This window comes from Phyllobates terribilis, unplaced genomic scaffold, assembly GCF_046119375.1.
Source record: "Phyllobates terribilis strain yellow unplaced genomic scaffold, ASM4611937v1 Scaffold_4__5_contigs__length_816908805, whole genome shotgun sequence".
NCBI classification, from domain to species: Eukaryota; Metazoa; Chordata; class Amphibia; order Anura; family Dendrobatidae; genus Phyllobates; species Phyllobates terribilis.
The window spans coordinates 274,589,900-274,612,382 of NW_027362764.1; the positions used below are offsets into that span (position 1 = coordinate 274,589,900).

Here is a 22,483-nt window from a genome sequence, read left to right on the forward strand (position 1 = left end):
ATACCTAGTCACGCCCCTCCAGGCATTCACTCTCCGGCACGGTCCAGTGGAATCACTACCAATCACACGCACACGCCGCTTAGCCCGGTCGTGTGCATAACAGCATGCTGAGGCCATGGTTCCCGTTGAGCCCCACGGCCTTCGCTCTTTGAGAAGTTTTTCCAGCGAATACATGCATTAAAATAAAATAAATAAATTTTTTTTTCCCCTTTAGCTGAGTTCCAGGCGAATTACGCACCCGTCCAGATGGATCTATCAGCCCTCGTTCCTGCGGATCCGCCACGTTACTATGGGGATCCAAGACAGTGTCGTGCATTTGTGGAGCAATGCATGCTACACTTTAAGGCCTACCCTCTCTATTTTCCTTCCGATTGGGCTAAAGAGGCCTTTATGATTGACTACCTAGCGGGTGATGCCTTGAAATGGGTCACCCCCCTATGGGAAGCATGGGATCCTGTCATCCTTGACCTGCAGGCCTTCCTGGTGGCCTTTCGTATGGTCTTCGAGGACCCTAACTCTGAAGCCCCTGCTGAAGCTTCACTTCCCAATATCCCGGAGCAGCCCCGACGGGTAATGTGTGTGGGTAGCGCAATAGTCCTCCAGCCCAATGAGACTACTGCCCACCCAGAATCCTCACAGGGTGACTACGCTTTCCGGAATACTTCTCTCAACCTCAAGAGGCAGTCCAGACGTGCTAGACTTAGAGGCAAGCCGTCACGCCAGGGTCTGTCCTCCCTGAGACCTCCTGACCCCAGCCTTGGAGTCCCTACTGAAGCTTCATCTCCCTGTATCCCGGAGAAACCCCAATGGGTAATGTGCGTGGGTAGTGCACCAGTTCTCCTGGCCGAAGAGACTTCTGCCCATCCAGACTCCACACAGGAGAACTTCCTGCACCCGGCATCAGATGCTTCTTTCTCTTTAACCGGTGTGCATGTCCAAGGATGCTCCAAAGCTGTGGTTACCTCAGAGTCTGTGCACCTCTACTACCTGGCGGAGGATCCCCTGTTGCCTCCTGAACCCTCCGGGATACCACTCGATGACAAATGGAGAGAGACTTCTCTACACCCGGTACTCAATACTTTGTCCGCTTCGTCCTGTGAGCCTGACAATGGGTACCCCAAAGTGGTAGTTACCTCCGAGTCTCTACACCCCTCCGACCAGGCGGAGGATCTCCAGTTGTCTCCTGAACCCTTCGGGGTGCTACCTGGTAGCGAAAGGACAGAGACTCTCCTATACTCTGTACCTGATACCTCGCTCGCTTCGTCCAGTGAGTCCAACTTAGTGTACTCCGAAGCAGAGGTTACTCCTGAGTCTCTACACCCCTCCGACCAGGCGGAGGACCTCCAGTTGTGTTCAGAATCCTTCGGGGTGCCACCTGGTGGTGAATGGACAGAGACTTTCCTATATCCTGGATCTGATACCTCGCTTGCTTCGTCCAGTGAGTCCGACCTAGTGTACTCTGAAGCAGAGGTTACCCGTGAGTCTCTACACCCCTCTGACCAGGCGGAGGACCGCCAGCTGTCTCCAGAACCCTTCGGGGTGCCACCTGGTGGTGAATGGACAGAGACTTTCCTATACTCGGTACCCGATACCTCGCCTGCTTCCTCCAGTGAGTCCGACCTAGTGTACTCTGAAGCAGAGGTTACCCGTGAGTCTCTACACCCCTCTGACCAGGCGGAGGACCGCCAGCTGTCTCCAGAACCCTTCGGGGTGCCACCTGGTGGTGAATGGACAGAGACTTTCCTATACTCGGTACCCGATACCTCGCCTGCTTCCTCCAGTGAGTCCGACCTAGTGTACTCTGAAGCAGTTGTTTTCTCTGAGCCTCTGCACTCTTCTGACCCGGCGGAGGACCTCCAGTTGTTTCCTGAATCCTCCGGGATACCACCAGATAACAAAGAGACAGTGACTTTTCCTCATTATGTACGTGATAACCCGTCTATTTCTTCCTGTGAGCTTGACAAGATGTACCTCGAAGCAGAGATTACCCTTAAGTCTCTGTCCCCCTCCAACCCAGTGAACGACTGGCCCTCGAATTCCCTGCGGAAGATTCTGTTCTGGCAGGCCTGAAGAAGAGGGGGCGTAAGGGGGGAGGTACTGTAACATACCTGGCGGCGTCCTTGCATGGTGGTCCATCTCCCACTGTGCAAGAGGGCGCACTTGATCTCCTGTCCAGAATGTCTCTCTGGCTTCCCTCCATGCTGTCTGTTTGTGTCTGTTTCTGCTGCTTAAGGGCGGCGCCCGATCACTTCCTGCCTTTTGTACCTGCTGTGGGTCACACCCCTTGTGCGTCCTCAGCCTATTGCTGTCTGTCACTTGGTATATAGCTCAGCAGCTCCCTTCTATCCCAGCCTGAGCATAGTGTTTCCTTCAGTGTGTGCTTGCACTCTGAAGGTGCCAGGTCCCGTCTCTTGTCTCCTGCTTTTTGTATCTGTTCCCGTGTCTGAACTGAGTCCTGTATGTCTCCTGCTTTGCGGTATCAGCTCCCGTTTCTGAACTGAGTCCTTTCTGTGTATCTTGTCTGTCCTGTCTGAACTCGCTCCTAGCCTGTTCCTCTCGCCTTCTAGTGGCCGATTTCCTAGACCCGCTCCTGTGTCTGGTCTGTCCTGTCTGAACACGCTCCTTGCCTGTTCGTTCCGCCTTCTAGTGGCCGATTTCCTAGACCCGCTCCTGTGTCTGGTCTGTCCTGTCTGAACACGCTCCTTGCCTGTTCATTCCGCCTCTCTGGGGGCCGTATTCCCAGACCCGCTCCTGTATCCCTCTGCAGTGTCGGTCTCCTCCGTACACTCAGTTCCAGTCTGAACTCTCTCCTGTCCTTTACCTGTTTTGCCTCTATGTCCGTTCCCTTCCTTTTTCTGCAGAGTCTGAACTCGTACCTAACTCCTGCTTGTTGTCTCTGCAAGTACTGTGTGAGTATCTGGCTCTGTCTTTCCCTTCCTGTCTGTTCCGTGTGAACAGAGCCCTGTCCTCCCTGCTCAGCCTTGTCTGCACTCTAGCTGTGCTTGCCTGTAACCCTCTGCCTGTATTGTTCCTGAGTCCCGGTGTGTACTGGGTCCTATCCCGCCTGTGTTCCTACCTGCTAGTGCCTCCCTGTCTGCACTCTAGCTGTGCTTGTCTTTACCCCCCTGCCTGCATACCCGCCTGCCTGCATACCAGTCGTGCCTGCCTATACCCACCAGTCTGTGTGCCAGCCTACCAGCCTGTTCCTGTATTCCCCTGTGTGGGTCAACAGCCGTGTCCGGGGTCTGTCCTGGAGTAGCACCTGGTCCCTCTGCTCGGTTCCTCCTTGGTGCACTGGCGTCGTATGCCGTCGTGCGACCCTGGTCGGATCGGGTGAATACCTAGTCACGCCCCTCCAGGCATTCACTCTCCGGCACGGTCCAGTGGAATCACTACCAATCACACGCACACGCCGCTTAGCCCGGGCGTGTGCATAACACATTCATTGTGAAGGTGGATGCTTCAGAGCTCGGAATAGGGGCCATTTTAGCTCATCAGCCCAAAACTCTGACTAATTTGCGGCCATGTGAATTGTTCTTGAAGAAATTTTTCTCTGCTGAAAGAAATTATGATGTTAGGAATCGTTAGTTACTTGTTGTTAAATTAGCTTTTGGAGGTATGGAGGCATTTTTTGGAGGGGGTAGTTCATCAAATCACTGTGGTCATTGATCATAAAAGTTTAGCTTACATTAAATCAGTTAAACGGTTAACTCCAAGACAGGCCAGATGGTCCTTGTTTTTCTTTAGATTCAAGTTTTCTATCATATTCAGGCCGGGGTCTAAGAACGTGAAGGCTGACGCATTATCACGCAGTCTTGATTCAGTTTTGCCTCCAGAACCTACATCCTCCATTCTTCCTAAGGGCATTGTGGTTTCTGTGCTATCCTCGGAGTTGTAAGCAGAGATCTGTAAAATTCAATCGTTGTCCCCGTCCACCATTCCAGGGTCCAAGTTATCTGTACCTGTGTACTTAAAATTTGCGCCTGTTAAAGAAGTTTCATGATTCCGTACTGAGTGGACATCCTGGGTCACAGCTACACAGAAAGCTATTTCCAGACTCTTTTGGTGGCAAACTATGAGTAATGATATTAAAGATTTTGTATCCGCCTGTGAAGTCTGCGCACATGCTAAAGTTTGTCAGAACTGGTTGGCCAATTAATCAGTTCCATTCCAACTTCCAGAATGATTATGAACTGATCTGTCCATGGAATTCATCACGAATTTTCCTCTGTCTGTTGGGAAAAAAGTTATTTGCGTGGTGATTGACCGATTCAGTAAACAAGCTCATTTTGTTCCTTTGTCAGGGATACTTAAAGGGAACCTGTCACATCCTAGTTGCTATGTACACAGCCCCCATTGCTTTGTTAGTGATGCAATGTGCATCACTAACAAGCTTTCTTCATTAAAATCGGTGGTAGTATAATGATTTTATAACTTTATATACACTTTGTCCTTCCTGCTCGTATTCTGTCATAGGGGTGTGATTCTCTCATTCAGTCGTTGGCAGCACCGTATTCAGTCACTGCTAGCGCCGCCCATCTATTTGAATACTGCTCCTGGCAAGGTTGCGTCTAGATCGGAGTTGATTTTTTGAGGTCCTCACTCCAGAAACTCCGATCTAGTTTCCTCGGCAGTGAAGTGTCTGCCAAAAACAGAAGGTTGATATTCGATGGTTCCTGTTTTTAAAGTGGAATATAGGGTTTGGCTATCATCCAGAAACATTAAAATTAAGGTACCATTGGTGAAGTTTGGCCCAAAGTTCATTTATCCTATGAGGTACTGGAAGTGGTCAATCCGGTGGCCTTTAGTTTGAAGCTTCCACCATCTCTCCGCATCCCTAATGTCTTCCATTGAAAGAATTTGTCCCCTCAGTGGTGTAGCCCACAACCCCACCTCCTCTGGTAGCTGTTGATGACAGTCTTGAGTATGAGGTACAGAGAGTAGTTGATTACCAGAGGGTCCATAATTCCCTCCAGTACCTCATCCATTGGAAGGGAAACGAACCTGAGGAAAGATCCTGGGTTCCAGCCCAATCCATGTGCGCTGGTCAGGACTAGTGATGAGTGATCGCGCACCGGGCGTCTGATTGGGCCAGGAGACCTGCAATCTCCTGCCCTGCGGTATCTGCTGCTGGGCCTGAAGGATCCCACAGCCTCAGACTCCGGTGTCCGGTTCCTTGTGTAGTCCAGCTAGGATTAGCTATCTCCAGCTCCAGTCCCTAGCTCCTCTTTCTTCAATGTCCTAAACTCAACTCCTTGCACTGAACTAAATGAACCCCGCCCCCAGATCCAGTTGACAAGGGGAGGGACTCCCCTTGCTGGCCTGGAGCCAGGAAGTGTTGCATGTATTGTGTTCCTGACCAGGAAACCCCTGCTTGCCTCCAGACATGGCATTACTTCTTTTGAGGCAAGCAATACCACTGTGGCAACCAGACCCTTGGGGTGCCACATTGGCAACCCACAAGATGGAGACCCAACTTGGAGTCACCACATTTCAAAAAATTGTTAGTAACATCAGCTGCAGTAGCAATAGCAAGCACAGAAGCCACAACAAAAGTGTCACAGACTGCAATAATGTGGGATTTATGCAGCACACTAAAAACTAGACCATTGTCTAGTCTGCCCAGTCTGCAACTGGGGTGCAAAAGTCATTGGAGATCCAAGACTTGTTAATCTTGATGAAAGTTAGGCGGGTCTACACTACACTCTGCTGGTGCACGGGCTGGTCAAAAAAATGCGTAAAACAACTCAAAGAAATTGCTTCTGCCATTTACACTGCTGCTTCTAATGTTTTGCGTTGACAACTCGATGTTCCTGGGGTTGGAAGTCTATAACTGTGATGCATATTGTGTGCATCACCGCTGTCTTGGGGAAAACCACTCTCAAGATTGTCTTTAAGCAAGTTTTGATACTCCAGCATGGGCGTGTCCCTTTCCAGGGGTGAAGCATCTGGCAAAATTTACCGTGGATCAAACAGTGGCAGCCGAGTAGTCAGCACTATTTCTAATCCTAACAATATGGGCAACAATCATGTTGCAGATAATGCAGCAAAAAGGTGCTCATGGGTCAGTCTCTTCCATGAGGTCCAAGTCCATAGTGTGTTGATGGCTGAATAACACTCCAGCTTGCTTCCTTTTTACCCTCCCGCCAATCTCAGACAACAAAGGTGGGATCATTATCCTCTTAATCTCCTAACTGCTGAGAGGCCATCACCTCTTCCCAGCCACCATAGTCACCCAGCGCCCAGTCAGTGAGATGTAATGCACCTGACGATGCTTGCTTGTCCAAGTGTCAGTGGTGAAATGCACCCTGTCAGACATAGATTTTTTCAAGGAACAGGTGATGTTGTCTGGAACATGCTGGTGTAGTGCACGCACATTTTCTTAAAAAAGTAATGGCGACTGGGCAACTGGTACTGGGGGACTGCGACGGCCATGAGCTTTTGGAAACAGTCCGTATTCACCAGGCAAACATGCAGCATTTCCATGGCCAACAGATTGGAGATGGTGAAGAGCAGGCTCTTTGATTTGTTATGTGTAGAAGGAAAGAATCTTTTACGTGACCTCAAATGCGGGTGGAGGGCTAGCTGCTGTGCTGAGAGAGGATGGAGTAGGGTTAACATGACAAACTGCTTGACTGTGAGAGAGGTGCAAGCAGAGATGTTATGGTACATTGAGAAAGATGTGGTGTGCTCGGTGTCTGAGATCGGTTAAAAAATAGCAGACATATCCAATTCTATAACAGCTGATGGGCCCGATTGTAGTGGGAAAACATGTGGAGATTCTGCAGCTGGAGACCTATGTGAGAACACTTGTCACGGTGACAGATTAGTTGCAGTTGATGGAGCGGCCGGAGGTAGGCGAGGCCCACTAGTCTGCATTTTAGCGCAGTGAGATTCCCAGTCTAACGCATGTTGATACCGCATGTTCCAGTTCATGCATGTAGTAGTCAAATTATTGCAATTTTTGCCTCTACTCAGTCATTTTTAATACATACGAACTGCAGCTCTGCGACCGCTGCTGGCCACAGCCAAAGTTGTGGCTGTGGATGCAGTGCTTGTCGTGGTTGTATCACTCAGTGTCTGTGCGGGAAACAGCAATGTAACCTCCTTGTCTTCCTCCTCCTCCATATCCTCTGCTGAGCTAGTCAGGTGCATGACTTTGGGTTCACACCAAGTGGGATCTACAACCTCATCGTCATCCTATTCATTTTCCCACTCCTCACCCTTAGAGTCACCCTCCTCCTCTTCCTGCCTTGACAGCACAGTACAGTCCGCATGCACCTCAAATATCTGAGTCTCATCAGTATCACCAAATTCATCATCTTTCCACCATCTCATAAACCCCCAACTGACCTATCCATCATTGTCAATGGCAGCCCGCTCTCCCCAGTCTGGCAAGCTTGACTCTGATCTGTCCTTCAAACCTGAGATCCAAGTCCTTTCCACTTCCTGCCGAATCCAACTCCAAAATATCTCATGGATCCGCACATTCCTCAACCATGAATGTGCAAAAACACTAGTGCTCGCCCTCATCATCTCCCGCCTTGACTTCTGCAACCTTCTGCTCTGTGGCCTCCCTTCTATCACTCTCGCACACCTCCAATCTATCCTAAACACTGCCTGACTAATCCACCTGCCACCCTGCTAGTCTCTGGCTTCTCCCCACTGTCAATTCCTGAACTGGCTCCCTGTTGCCCAGAGACTCCAGTTCAAAACCCTAACTTTGGCATACAAAGCCATCCAAAACTTGTCTCCTCAATACATTTGTGACCTAGTCTCCCGGTACTTACCAGCGCGCAACCTCCGATCCTCACAAGATCTCCTTCTCTACTTCTCTCTTATATCCTCTTCCCACAGTTGCATACAAGATTTGTCCCGTGCATCTTCCCTACTCTGGAACTCTGCACCCCAACACATCAGACTCTCGCCTACCGTGGAATCCTTCAAAAGGAACCTGAAGACCCAGGTGGGGGTGGGGAGTTGGGGGGGCTCTTATGATGACAGGAACTGCACAAACTCGACCAGCTGATCGCCCACTATGAGGACAGAATGGAATAATGCCTGGGGGCACAAGGGAGCATACTTCAGAAGATAAAAGCTTGGTATTTATTGAATGCAGCATAATTTTTAATAAATGTAATTACAAAACCATTTATTTCCACATTTTCTGCTTGTTTAAAAGTATCCTTTATAGTGGCACAACCCCTTTAAGCATCATACTCGTTCAACTGTTTTGTACCAATTTGGCTGTAGAACAGTGTAATATATAACTTTAGTTGCATTCTTTCAGCTCAATATTTAGTAAAACACAGAAGAGCACCAATGATTTTGCAGCAATCCCTTAACTTATTCCTAGTATGAAATGTAGAGGCTTTAACCCTTTCCTGAAGGGGTGATTTTCAGTTTTTACACTATCATTTTTTTCCTCTTCTTCCAAGAGCTATAACATTTTTATTGTTTACATAGCACACAGCAATATGAGGGCTTGTCTTTTGTGGGATGCGTTGTACTTTTGAATGACATCATTCATTTTATTATATGATGTACTGGAAAGCAGGAAAAAAATTTCAAGTGCAGCAAAATAGCCAAAAAACTGCAATTCTACAATTATTATTATTTTTTTTATCATGTTCAATATAAGGTAAATTTAAACTGGCAACATGATTCTCCAAGTTAATACGATTACATAGATACCAAACATATATAGGTTTTTTTTGGTTTAATTGACGAACAAAATGTAAAAAATTTCTAAAAACAAATTTTCTTTGTATCGCCATTTTTCGTAATATTTTCAATTTTTGGTTGGTAGGGCAGTGTGATTGGTTATTTTTTCAGGTAGATATGATGTTTTGATCGCCTTTTATTACATATTACTGCACTGCGGCAGCCGAAAAAACTTAATTTTGGCATTTCGATTTTTTTTCTCATTACATCATTTACTGATCAGTTTAATTTATTTGATCTTTTGATAGATCTGACAATTATGAATGCAGCAATACCAAATATGTGTATTTTTTATTTCTTTATTTTTAATGGGGAAGAGGGGATAATTTGAACTTTTAGATTTTTTTATTTTTTCCATATTTTTTAAAACTTTTTTTTTCATTTTCTACTGCATTTGTCAGAATCATACAGTCACTTGTACTATACACAGCAATACCATAGTATTGATATTTATACCAAAAATCACAGTCTCCTATGAATGCCAGCTAAACGCTGGTTTTCACAGAAGTACAGTCATGGCAGGCACGAGGGTCTTCAGCAGAACCCCATCATGATAACCCTTCAGTGAAATCATGAGCGCATTACAGGTGTGTTGATTGAGGCATAGAAAGAAGCATTCCCCTGCGGGCGCACATTAAATGCAGCTGTCACAGATTTGAAGTGGCATTTAGCATGTTAACAGTCGCGGGTCGAGTTCAGCTCCGCCCGCAGGTTGTTAGAGGCAGGTGATGGCTGATTAACATGGCTGATTTCTGCCGGGAAAGATGCGGGCTCAGCTTGTGAGCCCGCATCAAAGTCTAGGAGGTGGCATATGACATACCAATAGGTAATATGTCGCTAAGGGGTTAAGGAAGTCTGAAACTTCAGAATGACTGTTCAAACCAAGTACAGGCACTCGGTGGACACTTGGTGTAGCAGAACATTTAAGTGCACCTTCCCACCGACTTGTTTTTCCTATTCTTGATTGACAGCTTTGGCTTTATAGAATTGGAGAAGGTAGAGAGAAAACAAGCAAGTCGGAAGGTGCACGTGAAGTGTGCACCACGCGCCTGTATCTAGTTTGATCAGTGATGTGATGACAGACTCCCTTCAATAAAACAGTATATTTGCACACTAAATAAAAATTCTTTACAAAAACATATATAAGCAAATTGTGTACAAGTACTTAAAATAACACAAAACAAAACAGTAATTAAAATATATTTTTTTTTTAAAAACTTCAAAGTTACTATATACCTCCTTGAAGGAATTTCATTGGGTGAACGATAGCATGATATCGGTCTATACTGAGAGACACCAGCACATAGGTAGATGCATACAGAAGGACGACCTTAAAAAAAGGGAAAATAAAGTAAATGCAGTCATTGCAACTTAAAAAGCATTATAGTATATACCTATACACAATATAGTTCATAAAAGTTATATTTCAAGCCTCATCAGCAACAGAAATCAGAATTATACTACAGCACAACAGTTTATACTTTCTTAGATTGTTTAGGAACATACATCCACTCGCTGAAATATTGTCACATTTTGGAATTTGTTAGACTAAGTTCACGGATTGCAAAATAGTTCCATTGCAGATTTAGTCATAAATGGCAGATTTAGTTGAAGATTTCTATACAGATTTCACCCTTCTCCATGACAATGTATTGAATTGTCTGAAATTTGCAGGGAAAATCCACATAAGACTGAGCATGTGCAGATTTGAAATCTAGTTATGTAAATTTCTGATTCAAACAGTGGACAGTATTCACACAGTGGTCACTAGAGATGAGCGTTGTTCTACTCGAACTGTTCGCCAATCTCAAATTCGAGCTGTTTTGGGCGGTGTTCGAGCCGTTCGGCGAACACGAACAATTTGAGAAAAATTCGGCTGTTCGAGGTTATGTTCGATAACTGTTCGTGCACCAAAATCATAACTGGATTTTTTCTCAGTAATGATGAAAATTAATGTTAATACGCAGTTTGAGTGTACAGCGGGGTGGGGGGAGGGGCAGGGGATGGATCTCTGCAGGAACAATGAAGATCTCCATTTTTTTTTCTCTTTCCCGCATTTACAGTGGGGAGGTGCAATCTGTCAGCCTATCAGCAGTGCACACACGGAGCGAAGTGCTTTTTTTCACACAAGCAAGGGCATGTGTCATTGGCAGTGTATGTCACATGTCCTTGCCCTATAAGACCAAGCCATTTTCCCCGTCGCCACCATTTTCTCACTGCTGCAGCTGCGTGTTAGACGGCACCGCTGTTGCTGTGTGCGCTATACCTTGTTAATTTCAAGCCAATTTTCGCACAAATCTACAGATAGCTTGGGAGTAGGGAATAGTTGTGATTGCAGTCCTTTTAAGGACTAGGTTACAGCATTTCCTACGACTTTTATCAGGCAGGTCTGTGCTCTTAAATAGATAGATTGTGGGAGTAAAGACTAATTGTAATTGGAGTCCTTTTCAGGACTAGGTTACATCAGTTCCTATCAGTTTTTGCCAGGCAGGTCTGTGCCAGTGCTGTGCAAGTTTTTTTCACAGCATTTGGCTGAATCTAGCAAAGCTAATCCTTTTTGGCCTATTGCAGAGTGTGTTAGTCAGTGGAGTAGCCTATCTGTGTTGCAAGATATACCACCTGTGTAAAGAATACCAATTTATTTACTGCACCTAGTGAAGTAAAATCTTTTGGGCATAGCATCATTCTATTAGTCCATCTATACTGACCTCCATCAGGTTGCAAATTGAATATAATTTTTTTCTGCATCTAGCTCTGAAAAAATATTGGGCTTCTAGCTGTGTGTGGGACTTGTTGTATTGGTCCATCTATACTGACCTCCATCAGGTTGCAAACTGAATATATTTTTTTCTGCATCTACCTCTGAAAAAATATTGGGCTTCTAGCTGTGTGTGGGACTTGTTGTATTAGTCCATCTATACTGACCTCCATCAGGTTGCAAATTAAAAATAATTTTTATCTGCATCTACAGTACCTCTGAAAAAATATTTGGGCTTCTAGCTATGTGTGGGACTTGTTCTATTAGTCCATCTATACTGACCTCCATCAGGTTGCAAACTGAATATATTTTTTTCTGCATCTACCTCTGAAAAAATATTGGGCTTCTAGCTGTGTGTGGGACTTGTTCTATTAATCCATCTATACAGACCTCCATCAGGTTGCAAACTGAATATATTTTTTTCTGCATCTACCTCTGAAAAAATATTGGGCTTCTAGCTGTGTGTGGGACTTGTTCTATTAATCCATCTATACAGACCTCCATCGGGTTGCAAACTGAATATATTTTTTTCTGCATCAACCTCTGAAAAAATATGTGGCCTTCTAGCAGTGTGTGGGACTTTCTCTATTAGTCCATCTATACTGACCTCCATCAGGTTGCAAACTGAATATAATTTTTTTCTGCATGTAGCTCTGAAAAAATATTTGGCTTTCTAGCAGTGTGTGGGACTTTCTCTATTAGTCCATTTATACTGACCTCCATCAGGTTGCAAATTTAAAATAATTTTCATCTGCATCTACAGTACCTCTGAAAAAATATTTGGGCTTCTAGCTGTGTGTGGGACTTGTTCTATTAGTCCATCTATACTGACCTCCATCAGGTTGCAAATTGAATATAATTTTTATCTGCATCTAGCTCTGAAAAAATATTTGGCCTTCTAGCAGTGTGTGGGACTTTCTCTATTAGTCCATCTATACTGACCTCCATCAGGTTGCAAATTGAATATAATTTTTATCTGCATCTAGCTCTGAAAAAATATTTGGCCTTCTAGCAGTGTGTGGGACTTTCTCTATTAGTCCATCTATACTGACCTCCATCAGGTTGCAAATTAAAAATAATTTTTATCTGCATCTACCTCTGAAAAAATATTTGGGCTTCTAGCTGTGTGTGGGACTTGTTCTATTACTCCATCTATACTGACCTCCATCAGGTTGCAAACTGAATATATTTTTTTCTGCATCTACCTCTGAAAAAATATTGGGCTTCTAGCTGTGTGTGGGACATGTTGTATTAGTCCATCTGTACTGACCTCCATCAGGTTGCAAATTAAAAATAATTTTTATCTGCATCTACCTCTGAAAAAATATTTGGGCTTCTAGCTGTGTGTGGGACTTGTTCTATTAATCCATCTATACAGACCTCCATCAGGTTGCAAACTGAATATAATTTTTTTCTGCATCTAGCTCTGAAAAAATATTTGGCCTTCTAGCAGTGTGTGGGACTTGTTCTATTAGTCCACCTATACTGACCTCCATCAGGTTGCAAATTCAAAATAATTTTTTGTTTGCATCTAGCTCTGAAAAAATATTTGGCCTTCTAGCAGTGTGTGGGACTTTCTCTATTAGTCCATCTATACTGACCTCCATCAGGTTGCAAACTGAATATATTTTTTTTCTGCATCTACCTCTGAAAATATATTGGGCTTGTAGCTGTGTGTGGGACTTGTTCTATTAATCCATCTATACAGACCTCCATCAGGTTGCAATCTGAATAAAAAATTTTTCTGCATCTACCTCTGAGAAAATATTTGGGCTTCTAGCTGTGTGTGGGACTTGTTCTATTAGTCCATCTATACTGACCTCCATCAGGTTGCAAATTGAATATAATTTTTTTCTGCATCTAACCCAGCCAATAGTTTTGGCCTAATACCACAGTTTGGCCACTCAGCTCTGCTCGGTTCCCATCCATTGTTTTTTTGTGCAAACAACTCCAGAGTTGTGAATTAGTTAACCACCAAAATGAGTGGAAAAAGGCCTGCTGCTGGTGGAAAGTGGAATAGGCATGTTGGGAAGGGGAAAAAAGGTTGTGTCCGTGGGGTAGGTGTTAAAGCAACAGTAACATCTGCAGAAGAAAGACCATCTTCCAACCAAACTAAAATGTCTACTTCTTTTAGCGGACAATGTGATAAGATCCCTTTCTTACGGCCACGCCAATCGCTACAAATTCCAGATGAGGCACAAAAACAGCAGGTGCTTCAACGGATATCAAGTGCTCCTTTAAGTGGGCTCTCCTCCACATCAACTTCAACATCACAAATACTCCAGTCCTCAAAGGTGTCACCCCAATCGCACTTGCTTCCTCACAGTTCCCAAATCTCCAGCTGCCCGTCTGAGTATGAGGTAGAACAGATGGTTGAGTCTGCAGAGCTGTTTACTCATACTATAGCCTGGGAATCAGAGGTCGACTCCAGCGCTTCTGTGAATCCAGACGAGGAAATGATCTGCACTAATGCCCAGAATCTTTATGAGTCGGATCCAGGACCAGACGCAGAAGGTTCTGACCATAATGTAGACCCTCATTCCCAAACTGTAATTCCTGTTGGTGGAGACAATGAGGAAGACGATGGTAAGACTCAAATACCTGATTGGAGCGACAACTTTAGTTTTTTGTCAGGGCAGAAACAGGTTGGCTCTGAGGACGACGGGTGTGATAACGCACAGGGTGATGATGATGAGGTTGGAGATCCCACTTACAGTCAACCCACAGTCAGCCAAGAGATGAGGTCAGCAGAGGAGGTGGAGGAAGATGCTAGTGACGACGAGGTCAGGTTGCGCCTTCCTGAACAGAGACGTAGTACTGGAAGCACGTCAACAACTGCATCCTCAAACACAACTCTGCCTCTCACCACAAGTCGTGGTGGCTCTTCAGCTCGCATGGGTGCTAAGCCTTGCATAGCCTGGGCATTTTTTCAGATCGATAAAGATGACCCAACTCGTGTTATCTGTAACATTTGTCAGCAAAAGCTAAGTAGAGGCCAAAAAATACATAGTTTGAGTACTTCATGCATGAACCGGCACATGGACATGAAGCATAAGTTGCAGTGGGAAGCTCAGTGTGCTACAATGCGGCCTAGCCGGCCGGGCCAACCACCGTCTGCCATATCTTGTGCATCCGCGGCCTCTTCATCCTCTGTGACTGGGGGGACAGCAGTCACACCTGTTTTGGGGCGCAGACCTGCCACCTCTTTACCCGCAACAGCCAGCGTGATTGGCAGGTCATCATTTTCTTTGGAGGTGGTAACACCAGCTGGTGTTGAGCGCTGTCCGACATCGATAGCACCACTTTTGGATCAAGGCAACCTAACATGTCCGCCTGCATCTTCCTCACAGACCGGCAGTTTGCCGGGGACACCCTTATCAACCCCGTCTAAGCACAATAGCCAGCCCTCGGTCCCTCAGATGTGGACAAGTAAAAGACCATTTCCTCCTAGCCATGAGAAAGCTAAGAGGTTGAAATTCACCATCTGCAAGCTCTTGGCTACAGAAATGCTGCCTTTCCGCCTGGTGGACACAGAGGATTTTCAAGACCTTATGTCCGTCGCAGTGCCCCAGTACCAGATGCCCAGTCGGCACTACTTCTCAAAGAAAGGTGTGCCTGCGCTCCACCAGCATGTCGCACACAACATCACCGCTTCTTTGAGAAACTCTGTGTGTGACAGGGTGCATTTCACCACAGACACTTGGACGAGTAGGCATGGACAGGGGCGTTACATGTCGCTGACTGGGCACTGGGTAACTGTGGTGACAGCAGGACAAGGGGCTGCTGTCCAAGTCTTGCCGTCCTCACGAGTTGTGCGTCAATCCTCTTTATGTCAAAGTTCCTCCACTGCTTCTGCCTCCTCAACCTCCTCTCGGTCTTCCACCTGCACCCAAAGCCTGTCTGGTCATGCCACAAGCTTTCTAACTGCGCAGAAGGGATCCTGCACACCTCCTTACTATGCTGGCAGTAGGGCTCAACGTCATCAGGCGGTTTTTACATTGAAATGTCTGGGAAATGTGAGTCACACAGCTGAGGAGTTGTGGTCAGCTCTGGAGAACCAATTTCATGAATGGTTGTCTACACTGGACCTGAAACCAGGGAAGGCCGTGTGCGACAATGCTGCAAACCTGGGTGCGGCCCTTCGCCGGGGCAATGTCACACACGTGCCTTGTATGGCTCACGTGTTGAACCTGGTTGTCCAGCAATTTTTAGCCCACTATCCCAGACTAGATGGCCTTCTGCAGAGGGCACGGTTGCTGTGTGCTCACTTCCGCCGTTCGCATCCCGCAGCTCAGCGACTTACATCTCTACAGAAGTCGTTGGGCCTGCCACTTCACCGGCTAAAATGCAATGTGCCTACCCGGTGGAATTCAACTCTGCACATGTTGCAGCGACTGTGGCAGCACCGATAAGCCCTGGTGCAATACGTTCTGACGTATAGCCTGGGCCAACGAGATCCAGAGGTGGGGCAAATCACGCTGGAGGAGTGGTCTCAGATCAGGGACCTATGTACCCTTCTGCACAGTTTTGAAATGGCGACGAAGATGTTTAGTGCTGACGATGCCATTATCAGCATGACTATTCCGGTGATTTACATGCTGGAGCACATGTTAAACAGAATTCGGAGTCAGGTGGTGGCACAAGAGGAGGTGGAGGAAGTAGAGGAGGAGGAGTTGTATGCGGAAGGGCTAACATCTGCAAGGTCCAGACGGTCGGCAGCACCAAGGTGGCAGGCATGTGAGGGTGGGGGAGATGGTTTAACCAGGGCGCATGGTAGCAGCCAAACTAGTGAGGAAGGTGCAGGAGCCCAGGAAGAAGTGGAGGACGAACTGATGGAAGACTCATCAGATGAGGGAGACCTTGATCACATTTCTGTTGTGCGAGGTTGGGGGGAGAGGACAGAGGAAGGAAGCATGATTATTACCTCGCCACCAACACAACAGGGACTTGGTGCTCCTGGATGCGCAACACACATGAGTGCCTTCTTGCTGCACTACCTGCAACATGACCCTCGAATTGTGAGAATTAGAAATAATCCTGACTACTGGGTTGCCACACTGTTAGATACCCGGTACAAAAGTAAATTTGCAGAAATTATTCCTGCCATAGAAAGGGATGCACGCATGCAGGAGTATCAGCAGAGACTGTTGCAGAATCTTACATGTACTTTTCCACAAAATACCAGTGGTGCACGTAGTGAATCTCACAGTTCCAACTTGCCAACCGTGGGACCGTCAAGTGTTCAGCACTCAAACCGTAACAGAACCACAGTATCTGCTGGTAACATCAATTTTGCGGAATCATTTCACCACTTTTTTAGCCCATCCTTTGCAAGGCCACAGGAGACAAGAAGTCTGACACATAGTCAACGCCTAGAGACGATGGTACAGGAGTATCTCCAAGTAAACATTGAAGCCATGACTGTGTCACTGGACCCTTGCTCTTTTTGGGCTTCCAATCTGGATAAATGGCCGGAGCTAGCCACTTACGCCTTGGAGATCTTGTCATGCCCCGCAGCCAGCGTTCTGTCTGAACGTGTGTTCAGCGCTGCTGGTGGTGTGCTGACAGATAAGCGCACGCGGCTCTCCACTGATAATGTAGACAGACTCACGTTCATAAAGATGAACAAATCATGGATCCGAAACGACTTTTCTACCCCTGTGTCATCCTGGGGAGAGTGAAAGCTTGATGATTGGTTAAAATCACCCTACCAACCGTTTTAAGCTTTCAAATTACTAATCATGTTTATCTGTATCTTGGCTGGAAAATAATTTGGGCTTTGTAGCAGTGTGCAGCACTGATTCTATTAGGCCATCTATAATAAGCTCCACCAGATTTAAAATTACTAATCATGTTTATCTGTATCTTGACTGGAAAATAATTTGGGCTTTGTAGCAGTGTGCAGCACTGATCCTATTAGGCCATCTATACTAAAGCTTCACCAGATTTAAAATTAATAATAATTTTTAGCTGCATCTAGCCCGGAAAATAATTTTGGGGCTCCGAGATGCGCAAGACACATAAGTGCCTTCTTGCTGCACTACCTGCAGCATGACCCTCATATTGTCAGAATTCGAAGTAATCATGACTACTGGGTTGCCACACTCTTAGATCCCCCAAACTTTTCGATCAACGTTTTCATTTTAATAAAGACCAAAAAAATGGTCATTTTTGAAATTATAAGCATTAGCAGGTTGTTAGAAACTGAAATCAAACAGTTTTCAACTCAAAACTTTATTCTAGGTGATGTTACATTTTCACATAGGACCCCTTGTTCGAAAGGAGCTTCTGAACTCTCTCGTCCATTGAATTTGTCAGGTTTTGGATGGTTTCTGCTTCAATTGTTTTACATGAGGACAGAATACCCTCCCAGAGCTGTTGCTTAGATGTGAACTGCCTCCCGCCATCATAGACACTCCTTTTAATGATGCTCCAAAGGTTCTGAATGGGGTAGAGGTCAGGGGAGCATGGGGGTCACACCATGAGTTTGTCCCCTTTTATGCCCATATCAGCCAGAGATGCAGATGTTTTATGTGCAGCATGAGATGGTGCATTATCATGCAAAAAAATGATCTTGCTGTGAAATACACGGTTCTTCTTCTTGAACCATGGCAGGAAGTGCTGTTTGAGAAAATCCACATACATTATGGAGTTCATCTTTAGCGCCTTCAGGGATCCTAAAGGGGCCGCCAATCTCTCTCCCCATGATTCCAGCCCAAAACATTACTCCACCTCCTCCTTGTTGGCGCTGTAGCCGTGTTTGCGTGGGGTGTCCATCAACCAGCCATCCTCCACTCCATCCATCTGGACCATCGAGCGCTGCACGGCACTCATCCGTGAACAAAACAGTTTTGAAATCAGTCTTCATGTAATGTTTGGCCCACTGGAGCCTTTTCTGCTTGTGTGAAGTGGATAGAGGAGGTCGACAGGATGGCATATGCACAGCTGCAAACCTCTGAAGGACCCTGCATCTTGTTGTTCGGGGGACGTTGGAGGCACCAGCAGCTTCAAAAGCTTGTCTGCTGCTATGACAAGGCTTTTTTGCCGCTGCTCTTTCAACCTGACGTAATTGCCTGTAGGAAAGAGTCCTCAATTTGCCCTTATCAGCACGCACACGTGTGTACTGTGAATCAGCTACATACTTCTTGATTGCCAAGACACTTCATCCTGATCATCGCACAATGTTGATTGTAGTCATGCCTTGACCTAAACACTCCACAATTTGTTGCTTCTCAGCAGCCGACACATCCTTTTTCTTTCCCATTTTGGCAGAAAATGTAGGCTGCTTAATAATGTGAGACAGCCTTCTTAAGTAGTCTTGCCTTTCATTGGACACACCTGCCAAACTAATTAGCACAGGTGTCTGCAATTGCTTACAGTGATAAAAAGAGCCCTGACACACATCACCATCAATGAGTTTAACTGACAAACAAACAAATTCTTCCCTTATCACTCCTAAACACTTTTTGCATAATAATTTGGAATACAGTGTACATGTGCTTTTCCACAAAACACCAGTGGTTCACGTAGTGAATCTTACAGTTCTAACTTGCCAACCGTGGTCTGTATGGAGTTGTTCAATAAAGGGCCCAAAATTAAGATAACATAGATGGGAGAGGTCTCTATGAATAGGAATTCCTAAGTATTTGATACCCTGTGAGGGCCAGGGAAAGGGAAAGTTGGACTGGATGGAATCCTATATGGATTTGGGGAGGGAGACATCGAGGGCCTCAGACTTCGCTGCATTGATTTTAAAATTTGACCATGTAACAAAGTGATCTATTTCAGCCATAACAGCATGGATGGATATATGTGATTGAGTGATATATACTAGGACATCATCAGCAAATAGAGAGCATTTGTACTCGGTGCCTCCCACCTCAATCCACCTAATATTGGGGTTATGGCGAATTGATGAGAGCAGGTGCTCCGTCACTAGGATGTATAAGAGAGGGGACAGAGAACATCCCTGCCTTGTCCCATTGGTGATTGTGAAAGGTGATGAAAATGTTCTGACGCGCCCCCTGGGCCTTGGGACACCCGGAGCCGGACCCTTTTTGGTGGATGCTGGTGGTTGTAGTCTCCGTGGCGGCGACCCGGTTCCGTGGCTCAGGGCGGTCAAACCAGTGGCGGAACTATTTATGTGGTTTTGATGTTTAAATGTCCGACTACGCCACCTGTGGATTGCGGTCAGAGTGAACCGCCGCTCCAGGGCAGACCGCTGAGGCTGGTGTTGTGGGTGCAGCAGAGCGTAGCATAACTCCCCACGGGAGGAGTATAGCCTCAGGGCAGTGTATGCGGAGGATGGGGGTGATGGTGCAGGGCAGCAGCAGTAACGACACGGAGTCAGTGATGCAGTCCAGGGCCTTTACTCACAGTTCTTATTATCCAGACCACGTCTGCAGGTAACGGCTGCCCACGTCGTACTGTGCTCACCAGGTGAGGGGCTCAGACAACTCCCAGATAACTTTGGAGCGCTTCACAGGACCCCCTTTGTGTGTCCTTTGTCTGGCCTTTCTTACCAACCCTTCTGTCCGGCTGCCTCGGGCCTCCTCTTGGTAAACTTGGCGCCAGTTTCCCTGACCCTATGTGGTGCCTTCCTAGCGGGTGTAGCGAGGGGCTGCGCCACATAAAATGTCACAGCCTCCTGTGTCTAGCTGAGGGTCGTTTCCTGCCTCCACTAGTTTCGGGGACCGGTCTCCCCCTTTGGCCTGACCCCTCCACGCAGGTGGATTCGGGCGTGCGGTGGCGACTCGCCCGTCCGCACCCCTGGGATCCCTTCATTCCTCATTCCTGGAGCCTTCTCCGCTCCTCTTCCTTCCTTCTCCCTCTTCCAGGCCTGGGCCTCTGTTACTAGGCCCGCCTCCGGAGCAGAGCTCATGCAGAGCCCCTGCTCCCTGCCACTTCTGCTCAGACTTCTCTGCACTGAACTAAGATGGTGCCCACCTTTTATACTCCCTTCTCAATGCACCCAGGAACTGCTTCCTCCCTGCTCCTGCACTACAGGGTTCCCCTTCCTCAGTGTTCCCTCCCCCCACTCCAGCCAGGGACAGGGACTGCCCATCTCAGGAGCATATTGGTCGCCCTGCCCCACGGCAATGTGGTGTAATGCATGCAGGTGTCGGGTCCTGATCCACACTACATCCTTACCTGAGAGTGAGATATCACACCTCTGGGTGAGGTGCAATACCTCTGTAGCAACCGTGCCCTCAGGGTGCTACAGTTCCATTTATCTTCAGCCTAGGTGACGTATTGCGATACAGGGCCGTGATTTTGGCTATAAAAGGGTCCCCTAGACCCCTACCCCAAGCTTTTTAAGAGAATCATATATGGCGTGCCAGGAGACTCTATGGAATGCTTTCTCAGCATCCAACGAGAGTATCTAATTACAAATTTTTAACTGCATCTAGCCCAGGAAATACTTTGTGCCTAGTAGCAGTGTCTGCTAGTCAGCGGATTATCCCGGCTGTTAAGCAAGCTACACCACCTGTAGTTTGGACACTTAATTTTTTCAAAGGAAATGCTTCGGGACCACGGGGTACTCAGTGAAGAGCATCAGGAGGCACCCCAAGGCATAGGGGCTGGGACTGGCAGTAGGATGCCTTGCGGTGGACAGCCGAGCTCGATCCTTATAAAAGCTTTTTAACTGCAGCAGCTTTAGTGGACGCTACTGGAGCTGGAATTACGCGGCTGCTGGCATGAGACTTGCCCTCCAATAGATCCTTGTAAATGGATTTAAAGTGTATTCATTCAAATTAGAGAGACAATTTAAATTAAAAAGCTTAGAGCTGCCTCCACCACAGGGGGGCTCGCTCGACCCACCAGCGGACAGGCACCAGTATTGGGAGAGGGGGGCTGGCCGTCAGGGTTCACCGCGGCTCTGGCACAAACCCGGCGACACGGAGGTGGCACGGGCAGGAGCGGACTGAACGTGTCGGCTTCTCACTTTTTGGATTTTAGAAGGGCATGACATGCCTATATCTGTGTCTCCCCCTCCTTTTACTCCTCCACCTCTTTTCTTTTCGCATGACTATATGTACTTGTCACTTTTCCATGTGTTAGTTGTGTCTTCTGAGCAGTTTGTCAGCTTTTGGACACCTTTGAAGGTGTTTTCTATGTGTTTCTATGTGTTTTTGTTTGCCTACCATTGGTTTTAACGGTGTTCGAAGGTGTTCGACGAACAGTTCGACGAACAGTTCGGCGAACACACGGGTGTTCGACAAACCGAACCGAACTCGAACACTACGGGGGTGGCTCAACACTAGTGGTCACCACTGATTATATAACTATTAGAAACCAGGAGGGGTATTAGGAGAAGAGGTGTGTGAATAAAATTTAACTTTTATTAATAAGATTCAAATTTGTTTATTCAATTATCATATATCCAAAGGGTGTATATTGGGCCACTGCTGTGGTGAATTCTAAGCAGTTATTGACCCACAAAATCCTGACTTCAATATGGCAGCACCAGTCCCTACAATTGAATTGTTGGGTATTGTAAATTAATTGTCCCAACTATCTTAGTCTTAGCCTGTCAAATTATTTTTGTAATATATATTTAGATGCAATCTAAATGTAAGAATTGACTATTATGATCACCATTGATCAGCTTCCTATTAGCCTCTCAAGTATGCCTGTATGGCTGGTAGGTCAGTAACAATGTTGCATGGAGAGACATCTGTTAATGTAGTGGTGCGATCCTATAACAGGGAGTTGTAACATAAGCCACAATTGTATCTGTTAGAGCAGCTAATGTCCGATATTGAATAGATCGCTACATGCATGTCGAGATTAACCGGCACATACAGCGGTGTATCTCCCTGTCTCTCCACAGGACCCACACGCTGGTCACGTACAGATAGTGTGCACGCGGTCAGTGCCGCTGGTTTGACCGACAGAGACAGTCTCGTGAGTATCGTGCATGTATCACCCTGTCTCTCCCACAGCGTTCTCACTCTGATCGTGTGCAGGTGGTACGCACGCAGTCAGTGCCGCTTGATA

The 22,483-nt window shown here is 46.5% G+C and overlaps 1 protein-coding gene across 2 annotated transcripts in view; it reads right to left on the reverse strand.

The window, feature by feature from the left end:
* The window catches only part of NPSR1 (neuropeptide S receptor 1), a 998,839-nt gene that overhangs the window by 459,416 nt on the left and 516,940 nt on the right, over positions 1 to 22,483 (reverse strand). For both annotated transcript variants that reach the window (XM_073676612.1, XM_073676611.1), the window contains one exon: positions 9,961 to 10,054. In XM_073676612.1, coding sequence (XP_073532713.1) covers positions 9,961 to 10,054 — 94 coding nt within the window. The remainder of the gene's footprint in view (positions 1 to 9,960; positions 10,055 to 22,483) is intronic.